The sequence below is a fragment of the Vanacampus margaritifer genome, chromosome 3 (assembly GCF_051991255.1).
Source record: "Vanacampus margaritifer isolate UIUO_Vmar chromosome 3, RoL_Vmar_1.0, whole genome shotgun sequence".
In the NCBI taxonomy this organism is placed as follows: domain Eukaryota; kingdom Metazoa; phylum Chordata; class Actinopteri; order Syngnathiformes; family Syngnathidae; genus Vanacampus; species Vanacampus margaritifer.
In genome coordinates this window covers 13,932,290-13,943,074 of record NC_135434.1, presented here as the reverse complement: position 1 = coordinate 13,943,074, position 10,785 = coordinate 13,932,290, and the positions used below count along the sequence as shown (strand labels likewise).

Genomic DNA, 10,785 nt, shown 5'->3' with positions numbered 1-10,785 from the left:
ACGTTTCTTTTCATCATCATGATTTTTGTTGTTGTCGGGATACTTAACCACGCACCTTTTTTTTTTTACTCTCTCATTGTAGTAAAAAATTGCATTTTTGTGTTTTATAATTTTCATTACTTTTATTTTATTTTCATTTCAGGATTTCTTATATTATATATATAATTTTTTTACAATTGTGAAGATATTCCATTTTTTATTGATCAAATTGTTAAAACACGTAACAACATAGTCTATTGATCCAATGTCAGGAGCCCATGTCCGTTAACCATTAATTTATTACTGTACAAAATAATTATATTGCGAAAACCGAAAATTGTAAAAAGTACTCAAACCTTATTACCTTGACATTTGAATTTATTGTACTGAATTATTAATATAGAACTGTGAACATTATTTTTGTAATTTGTGATCATGTTAATTATGAAACTATGGGTTTGATTACATCATGATTAAAAAAAACAAAACATTTAATTATTCATTGAAAATCTATTGATGAATATTCAAATTGATTTGTAAATATCTGTTATTTTTCCCAAGTCCTTATGAATTAGGAACGGATGTTGTCGTTTTGTTTGCTGCTGTGCTGCGGTTCGTAGCCACAAATACTTGTTGAATGTGAAGTCAAAACCTAAAAAGTTGGGAACAGTCTTTATTTTTTGTGCTTGTGTTTTCAATGAGTGCACCACTGTGTGTGTGTGTTTTGGGGTTTGCATGCAGTGAAAAGGCTCATATCTGCCTCTGATTAGCAGTTGCGTCACAACGTCGACGTGGACACTCAGTGGCGGAAAAGCAAATGGAAATGCCATTGCAAAACGACTGCTAAACGTCTTTAGTTTTTGCCGCATCTGCGGAAGGTATTACATGTCAACATGACGGGAAGCCCCCACCTGCGTTAAGAAAAGTGTGTGGTTTTGACTCAAAAACAAACAAAAAAACACTCAATTGGGTTGAGGTCGGATATTTTTTTTTTTTTATCAAGGTGACTATTTTCAGTGAAACTAAGGGTTTGATTACATCATGATATTTTTTTTTAAAGCATTTAATTATTCATTGAAAATCTATTGATGATCTACATTATTTAAAGATGAATATTCAAATTGATTTGTAAATATCTGTTATTTTTCCCAAGTCCTTATGAATTAGGAACGGATGTTGTCCGTTACCGTGATTATTTTCAGTGGTTCAAAAGTAGTTGGACAACGTGATGTAATTGTGAATATAACGTCAGCCTTAACTTCAGGAGCTGCTCGACTTGCTGCCTTCAGTTTAGCCTCTTGATGAAAAAAAAAACATACTCGATTGGGTTTAGAGCAGATGGTATTTATTCTAAAGTCTAAAGTGTTTTTGGACAAAGCGGTAAAACCGTAAATACAACTTAGCCTTCAACTTTAGGTGATGTTTGGTCTTTTTTTCCCCACCAAAAACACTCAGCTGGGTTGGGAGAAGACAACAATTTATACAGAATATTTTCATTTTCAGGGGTTCAAAAGTATTGGGACGGATTGGTTAAAAAATATAAATGAGCTTTCACTTCAAGTGCTGCTTGTTTGTTGGTCTTGTTGCCTTATATATTTTTTTTTACGGATGTAGAGGGGCTCCATGAAAAAGTCTTAAACAGCAGATATAAAAAGCAATTCAAGACTTTTTGAAGGCAAAAAAATATTCTATGGCCAAACTAGCAGGCAATGCAGGAGCTTTTTCTTCAAGAAAAGAAAATGGAAAGAAAATATTCTTCAGACAGAAAGCAGCTCAATGCTTATTTGAAGGCCAAAAACAAAAAAAGTCTTCAATGACCAATTGTGGCCTGATGTAAACCCAATACAGCAACAAATAAATAAATAAAATAAAGACTAGTGAACAAATGCAGAGCCACAAACAGCAAATGAAAGACAACAAGGTTCACAACGTTTCTCAACATTAAATGGCTGTCATTCCTAAATGATGCACGCAAACAATGTCAGGAACTAAAAGTGGAAGTCTACATCTTACAGACATGTTGATTTATAACGCCCACAGTCAGTGCAGGGTCGGAACCTCTTGACTTGCCCCTGTTGAGAGCACGCAGTGCATTAAGAATTGATGGCGCATGTCTTGGAATGCAGCGGTGCGTGATGACAGAATCAATTTTACACACACACACACACACACACACACACAGATCTTACATGGATGCCACCTGTCTGTCTGTAAACATGTAAAGGTCGGCATAGCTCTTAACACACACGCACACACACACGCAGGGTGGAAGTTATCCATCACTTTTTTTTCTTTTCCGCTCCCCAAGGGCGCCCATCACCTCATTACATATGTCTAAAACCTTTCTCACACACTTTTTGAATGTTCCTCCAATCCCTGACACACACTTTCGCACATTTCCTGTGTTGACGGCAAGGTCAAGTTTGAGGGTCAGGCCACCTCCCGTTTCCCTCGAGAAATACGGGCGCCTCAAAATAGACAGTAGGCTATACAATAAAAGTATTTCAATTTGAAATGAAATGATGAATAGCAACGCTACACAAATTAGCATTATGGTGGTCATCTTGTCTTCTTTGATAATACGTTTTAGGTGTCTTTTTTACAACAAGTTCTTTTTCTTTACTGAAAAAAAGGAAATGGCAAACTTATGCTACATTCGAGGATGGTCGGAAGTCGGATATATCCGAGTTGTTTTCCCTCCAGTTCTGACCTAAAAGCATTCGAGGAGAAAGTAAACAACCAAAATGGCAGATATGGATAGTGAGAAATTATTTTATATTTTGGTCCTCAAAACTCATTTTGACCTCCAGCAAACTTGCCATCTCCCAATTATGCTTCATTTACTTATTAAAAAATAAATAAATAAATAAAAAATCTTATTTCATATGTATTTCATACAGTTCAGTAGTTCACCGTATAATTTCATGCAGGGAGATCACGTACGCTGTATTACGTGGAGTTATGGTGAATATTTATGAATGAAGAAAGCTATCTAGTTTTATACTCGAGTAAATTGTGTTTTACCATTCACGGTCTGTGTTTCCAAAGGGGTCGCCATCGTAGAGTGACGTCACATTATAGTCCGTCGTGAAGTCGGCGTACTTTTTTTTTTCTTCCCGACTTCGCAAATTCAAGTGGGCGTTCCCGTACACACTTCCCTGGTTTGAACTCGGAAAAGTCCGACTTCCGACCATCCTCGAATGCAGCATTATCTACACAGTATGTAATAGGTTTAAATGACATGTAAATGACATGGGTGCTATTGGCTTGTAAAAATGTAATGTTCACTTTCACTCGTATTAACAATTTAGTCTTCAATGAACACATCTATAGCACGTATGTTTTTGGATTGTGTGAAGAAATTGGAGCACCGGCAGAAAATCCACATAAGCACAGAAAGGACCTGTAAACGCCAAACAGGAAGGCTGATGCACAGCTTCCAGCCCAGAACCCCACAACGATAAGTCAGACATGCTAACCACTATTTCACTGTGCTTTTAAGTCACATCCTAAGAACTGTGCAAAATTCTCCCATGTGTGCTTACAAAACTTTTTATGAGCATTGGCAGACATGTCAAACATTTTCCTTTATCTTCACTTTTATTACAAACCAATGTGGCATTTTAAATGGGACAATTATGTTTTACCAGTAAGTGTCGTTATTTACCATTTGAATAAGGATTAAAAAAAAATCCTCTTGATTTATCGTATACAAAAAAGTATGCGGCCCAGAGGAATTCATGAGCAGCGATTGAGAAACCATTACGTGAATCATCACAGTGGTGTGTGCTGCCCTCTAAAGGCAGTTGGAAGGAGTGCAGGAAGGCTCTTGGAAAAAACTACAGGCCAGGATTTAGTATCCCTCCGGAGCCAACTGATTTTGGTGCGAAAGGTGAGGAACTTCCTGGACTAGCCAGCCAATCGCACAGTAGGCTATCAACAAGCTTTCACTCACATTCACTTTTCGCAATTTAGTCATCATTAAGATCGATTCATATCGCTGTGGTTGGGCCGAAATGTCATAAATAAAAAATTGGCAAATCTATTTTTTCCCCCTCAACAATCTATACTTTTAGGGGGCGGCACGGTGGACGACTGGTCAGCACGTTCACCCCTCACAGTTTAGAGGTTGCAGGTTTGATTCCGGGCTCTGGCCTTCCTGTGTGGAGTTTACACGTTCTCCCCGTGCCTGTGGTTTTCCTCCCAAATTCCAAAAACATGCATGGTATGTTAATGAAACACTCTAAATTGACCCCAGGTGCGACTGTGAGTGTGAATGGTTGTTCATCCATGTGTGCCCTGCGATTGGCTGACAACTAGTTCAGGGTGTGCGAAGCATCTTTGGCAATTTTCTGGCATATTATGGACCAAACTAGTACCCGAATCATAATCAGTTTCGGTTTCTTCTTTCCTTTTTTTTTAAAACACTGTCAATCTGAAATAATGTCCTGTTTTTTAATAAAAGAGTGGAATTAGATTTTGATAAATGCCCTGATTTGAAAAAATAAATAAAAAATGCGGATAAATCGATTATAAAATTTTGTTGCAGCCTTTCATTTGCTCCAAGTTCTGTAGTGACCAAGAAAAGTCTAATAATTGGAAGAGTAATTTTTATATCTACAGCGAAAATGGAATATAGCACATTTCTCATATTGACCGGCAGATGGCGGCAGCGTGGCGCCTGAAGCTCTGTGACGACCCATATCCATCCAAAATTCCACAAACGCAAACTCGGTTGATCATGATAAAGGGAAAAAATAACAGCACTGCAATAAAACCTTTTCTAAATAATAATAATAAAAAAAACAATGAAAATAAGACATTGTGGTTCAGCACTCACTCAACACAGTCAGTAAATGGGGTTGGAAATTGTTTTGACACTTTGAGAAGACAAATGACAAAGAGAAGTAGAAAATTTATTGCAGTATTTGTTCCACCAAAAAAAAGGTTATGAATCCCCTTTTCCTCTTGTTACTAAGGTGACCTAAGACAACAAAAATCTACATTTACAAAATATCCTTCTGCAATAGGCCACATATATACTGCATGCGTAGTTCGAAATAGAATAAATTATATCCAAAGGACTCTGCCATTGTACAGCATGGACAAATAAAAGTGAACAAAAATAAAAATTATTTCTCTCCTTTTTTTTTTGTTTCTTTTTCTTTCAAATATCTAAAAGCTTGAAGAGAAAAACCATTAGGTGCTAGTAATATAATAAACTCCAAAAAACACTTTAATAAGAACATCAAAAAGACTAATTTCCAACATTCACTTAAGGTTTTATTCCTTTTTTTGTTTTTGTTTATTTTTTTACAGTTTTGTCATCAGAGATATAAACATTGTTTAATTTTTCCGTTTGTGTTAAACTATGATACAGTGGGAGTAGAAACGAGCGACTAGAATTGGCTGCACAACAGCAAAGGAGCTCCCACGACAATGTTGACCAAACATTCCCCCCCCCTCCTCCAGGTCTCTTCTGGTAAAAGCCTTCGGAGCCTATTATTTCCTTTCAATATGCCTTCTGGACCCTATATCCTCTCTGTACGTGTACACATACACACAAACATGAGCCGTTCCTCTCATATAATAATAATAATAATAATAACAATAATAAAGTCTTTTTCTTGAAAGAATAACTCATGTAAAAGTATGTAGTGTCTTGTGTTTTTCTTACAAAAATGAGGAAGAGAAAGTGTGAGAATCCAGTGAAGTTTGGCCGTGTTGATGGTGGCGGCAGGGGAGTGGGTAGGAGGAATTTGAGAAACAAAAAACAAAACAAAAACAACAATAACAACAACAAAAAAGCACAGGAGCCATTAGCTCGCTCCTCCTTCCCGTGCTGCATACAGCGAGCGTAAAGTCTGTACTACTTTGTTGCTAAGTTTGTGGTTGCTGGTCAAGGAAATCTTCTTGTAAATAACGTCCGACTCCTTGATAGTGTCCACCCAAGGCACCAGTTTGCGACCGTCGCGCTTTTTGGCCTCGGCCCATGGCCCCGAGTAGGAGCCGGCCATCCAATGGATAGTGTAGCCGCTGGGAGTCTTGTGCACCACGCGGGCAATTTGCGGCCGGTCCTTGTACTTGGGGCAGCACAGGGCGATCACATCCATCACTTCCACCGTCTCGCTCATTCGGCCCGGGTCCGATGGGTCGCCCATTCGTCTCGACCGCCGAGAAGACTATAGAAGGGGGAGGGGGATGAGAATGATGACACAATTAAGCAAACATTATGATTGTGGGAAAGATAAAGGGACATCTTGTAATAGTTGATTATTTGTTGCATCAAGTTAGCCATTTTACCCTTTAAAGTTGGTCAATTCAAATTCATATTTACTTGCATCCCAGTCCCAATACATTTTACTTTGAAATGCACGCCTTGCACTCAAAAATTTGTAATTATTCACTCAGACTAATGAAACTTTTCACACATTATTGAAAAAAATAAACAACTACACACTACTGAAGAGCTCTTACAAACAAGTGAACAATTCATTCACTTAAAACACTCTCACATTCACTACTGAAAGAATATTTGCTACTGAAAAATAATCATAAACAGTCACTCTTGAAAAACCCTCATATATCAGTAACTGTTTGACACAGAGTACTGTTTTTTTCTTCTTCTCACACTTCAGAAACAATCCCACATAGAAATGAAGTCAAGAGCCAAAATATTTATCCCGACTTCACTGTGTTCATTCAATCTGACGTTTCTTGAAACTGGTGAGCCCTAGTTCGACACAGACCCTGAATAGTAAAACATCATTTACTAGATTATAAAGACATATTTATTTACCTTTTTTTTTTTAAACGATTACATTAATTTAGTTATGGAACATAACACAAAGTAAATATGGCGCTATGTCCGCCATGAAGTTATTCAGTGAAATGCTTATAAGATATTCCTTTATTTACAGTATATACTATATACTGTAAATAAATCAAAAATGTATCACAATGAACCATCTTTGTTGTTTATTTCCACTAGAAAAACACTGAGGTCGCAACTCATATAATCTAAAAAAATAAAAATAAATTCAACATCCCACTTTTCTGGAATGCAACATTAGAACCTGGAAATAAAGTTTGGGGAAATTAGATAACCACATTTGCATTTGTGAAGTATTAAAGCCATTTATCAAAATAAATACCAACAACGATGTGGTGTTCGGTAAGTCAAGAAATATGCATTTTTCCCCTCATTTCTTGTAGTGGTTTTAGACAAATGAGGAATCCGCCAGACACTAATTAAGTGTTTCTCACCCCCGGAGTCCGCTCGTCACTGTCGCTGTAGTCGTCATCCGTCTCTGGTCCAGCCTGATTGCGTGGACTGGGTCCCAACAAGGGTCCCGAGCTTCCCAGCAGGGCATTTATGGCTTTGTTACGGATGTTGGCGCTTGCTGACGCTTCTCCCTCCTCATCCTCCTCGTCCGGGTCTAGATGTTCCATCAGGATCTTGAACTACATCCAGGGCAAATGTCAAAATACTTTTTGAGCCAACGCTGTAACAATTATCTTATTTGAATGGAAATTGGGAGACAAAATCTCGTTTTAATGTAAATGTCCCCTTTTTTTTTTTTGGGCATGGCAATTTTATTTGTATAGCGTTTTTCATTTATATGGTAAATCGATGTGCTTCACATAAATAAAAGTACAACATCTAAAAGCATTTAATAAAATAATAAATAATAAAATAAAATAAAAGTTAGTGAAGCGGCTCAAGTGTAAATATAAGTTTAAAACAATTTGGTACTTAAGTGTTTGGTGTCCATGTAACAACCGTACAAATATGTAGCAACAGAGTAGATCACGACATTCAATAATATCTTGCGAAAAAAAGGGCTGTGCAAACTATTTATTTATAGCACACTGCAGGACGGTTTGATTTAAAGCATATACAGCCATGGGAAAAAATAAAAGACCACCCTTGCTTCTTCATATTATATGCCTAGCACAACTGAAGGTTTACTTGTATAGACCAATATAGCAATGACAACAAAAACAGCTCTCTTTTTTTCTCTCTCCCACAGCTGTATAATTCTTAACTAGTTTTGTACTGTTAACTGGTTTTATTTCATTTAGTACATAATTGTGAATTTTCTGTAGAGTAAGAATTTTAAGTTAATAATATATATTACTGCCATCATCACTTACATCGAGGTACTGTTTGACGATTCGCCTCTTGACATCTTCTGTCAGCGTAGCACGCGCCATGTTGTTGAAGATGAAGTCAAGGGTTTGTCGTGGGTGGAAGTAAACGTTGACTTTTCGGTTCACCGCCTTGTCGTACACCTTAGCTGACTCCGTTGGCGAGTACTTTTGAATTTTGCTGTGGTCAAAGCAAAATCACAGGGAAGGTTACAAACAGCGCATTTGTCACATCAGAACCGGCAGAAGTCTTTTAAGTGCATACCCGTCTGAAAATCCATACTGGTTCTTCAGATGCTGTTTGAGCACCAGCAGCAATAAGATGCCTTGAACAGAGTTAGCAAAATCCAAGAGGCTAGCAGGATTGTCTGGGAGGCGCCTCATGACCCTGTCTGTATCATCCACGTTCAAATCGTCGAGGTCCGATTCTGACCCGGAGTTATTTGAGTCGTCTACTGGTTTTCTGGGCTTTTTGGGCCGCCGTACCACATTGTCGTCTTCGCTGTTATGCCCCTCGTTGCTCCCAGGGGAGTTGCAGTTCATTCTTTCCTCATCATTCTCACCGTCTGATGTGCTCTTCCACTCCTTCACCTTTTCCTTCCGCCTTGGCTCTTTTAATAGAAGCTGAATGGAGGAAAGAACACACAACCACAATGTGACTTTTCATCATTATCAGTTGTCATGGTGGAAACATGTTAAGTGAGGACCAGCATAAAATACAAATGTCTTTTAGTTTTGGTAAATGGCACTTCATTTTATGTACCGCTAGTGCTTTTCCACCTTACAAGGCACCCCAAAGCGCTTTACATTTGACTACTCATTCACCTACTGATGACATAAGTTTCAGGAGCAACTGGGGGTCAAGCTCAAGGATACTTCAACGTGGTCACAGTGGCATGGGATCGAACCCACAACCTCTGAGCCGCACCGGTGAAGATGTTTGATTTCAAAGATGTTTTAATTTCAAACCATGTTCCCCATAAAGCACAAGATATTACAGCCGCAGTGTTCCCAGCTTATGAATTGAACTGTGGTGGGCCACCATAACTGAATTTTAGCCATCGCTACTAGATTTTAGCTCCGCCTTTCAATATATAACTTTTGTTGCGAGGAGATTGTGCTGGTTTCCATTATTGACGGATGTAACTCATGATGGTCACACGCAGCAGAATGGATTCGGAGGTCTGCAAAACCATTTCGTCTGGCTATTTACAGGAAAATGCATCCCAACTAATCGGGAGTAGCTTCATCATGGAACAAGACAATGACCCAAAAACACTGCCAACACAACAAAGGACTTCAACGGGGGGAAAAAGTGGAAGGTCTTAGATTGGGCAAGTCAATCATCGGACAGACATAAAACACATAATCCAGTTCATTACAATATACACTACAGAGCAAAAAATAAATTAAAAAAACCCTTAAAAAAAGACTTATAAATTATACGTACTTGTGAAACAAAGCTAAATGTTTCACATAAAGGTTAAATAAAAAAAATAAAAAACAGTCCAAGTGTTTTCGTTATCGCAAGCACAACACCTTTTTCTAGCATATTCAAAATTCTCTCTGTGACAAGAAAAACGGGTTGAGAACAAAGCGAGGGTATGAGAGAGTGTGGCAAGTGTCTTTGAAACGTTTTGCAGCATTGAACAAAGCCGGCCAAAAAAAGCAACACTCGTTCTATGTGCACGTACCCTCGCAAGCCTGTGCCGCTCAGTGAGATGCGAGCTTTTAACAAGACACATTTAAATTTTGCCATCACTGGCCAAAAAGAAAAAGCAAAGTTTTGTTGGCCTTTTGAGGCAGAAAATTTGGAATGGACTACAAATCGCACATTTTTAGACATTGTACTGTATGTCTTTGATAGACGTGTCCACTTTATTTGGCCGAGCTTGCTTACCTCCGTAAAGGTCTGAAGAAGATTGCTGCCAGAAACTGACAAGCAGATGTCTATGTGGTGCATGATGAAAAGAGGTTCCTCCTGGCTCTGGTATGGAAAGTAGGCTAGGTTGTCTGCTATGAACAGCAACATGTTCACCTCTGTCCTCTGCGCATTGAAAAGGAGATAAGATGGCGTTAAAAAAGCTCATGCTGCTTAGGCTTAAATTTGCAGGTTGCCATGACTCACCGCACTGTCGTCGAAGAGGTTCAGCAGCGAGATGAGGAAGGCCCTCCGGTGTTGTCGGTTGGTGCGGACCATGGAGAAAAGATGGGAGCAGAGCGCCGAATTGGTTTCGTCCTGCCTGAAACCTCGTACGATGGTCTTCCGAGAAATCTCGATGGACTGCTGCAGGTTGAATGACATTTTCATCCCAGCAACGGCCTTCATCTGTACAGAATGCAGGAAAGAGAAATGAAAAGCAATCAGTTAATCAGATACAAACAGGGCCAACGGAAATGTCATGTTTACAGATACGTTTTATGTAAAGGCGATTGTGTGGCAATACGGTTGATTGCAACAACAAATCTCATGGAATAGGAGGAAATGAAGATACAGAAAAAGAGCTTGACTGTAATGCCAACTCACATGGATGAATCCCGTGTACTTCTTGTCGATTTCCACTAGTTGCTGATCAGCTTTGTTCCTCATGCTGGGCTCCGGATCGGTTCCCATGGCAATCAAATACGGCACACACTGACACAAAAATTGGATTA

At 38.7% G+C, this 10,785-nt stretch overlaps 1 protein-coding gene across 3 annotated transcripts in view; it reads right to left on the bottom strand.

Annotated features, from left to right (window-relative positions):
• Positions 1–4,874: 4,874 nt before the first annotated feature.
• The window catches only part of nipbla (NIPBL cohesin loading factor a), a 33,291-nt gene continuing 27,380 nt past the window's right edge, over positions 4,875–10,785 (bottom strand). For all 3 annotated transcript variants that reach the window (XM_077561134.1, XM_077561135.1, XM_077561136.1), the window contains exons 42-48: positions 10,658–10,765; positions 10,259–10,459; positions 10,031–10,177; positions 8,396–8,754; positions 8,137–8,311; positions 7,246–7,443; positions 4,875–6,161 (exon numbers count right to left, since the gene is read on the bottom strand). In XM_077561134.1, coding sequence (XP_077417260.1) covers positions 5,799–6,161; positions 7,246–7,443; positions 8,137–8,311; positions 8,396–8,754; positions 10,031–10,177; positions 10,259–10,459; positions 10,658–10,765 — 1,551 coding nt within the window. In that variant the 3' untranslated portion in view covers positions 4,875–5,798. The remainder of the gene's footprint in view (positions 6,162–7,245; positions 7,444–8,136; positions 8,312–8,395; positions 8,755–10,030; positions 10,178–10,258; positions 10,460–10,657; positions 10,766–10,785) is intronic.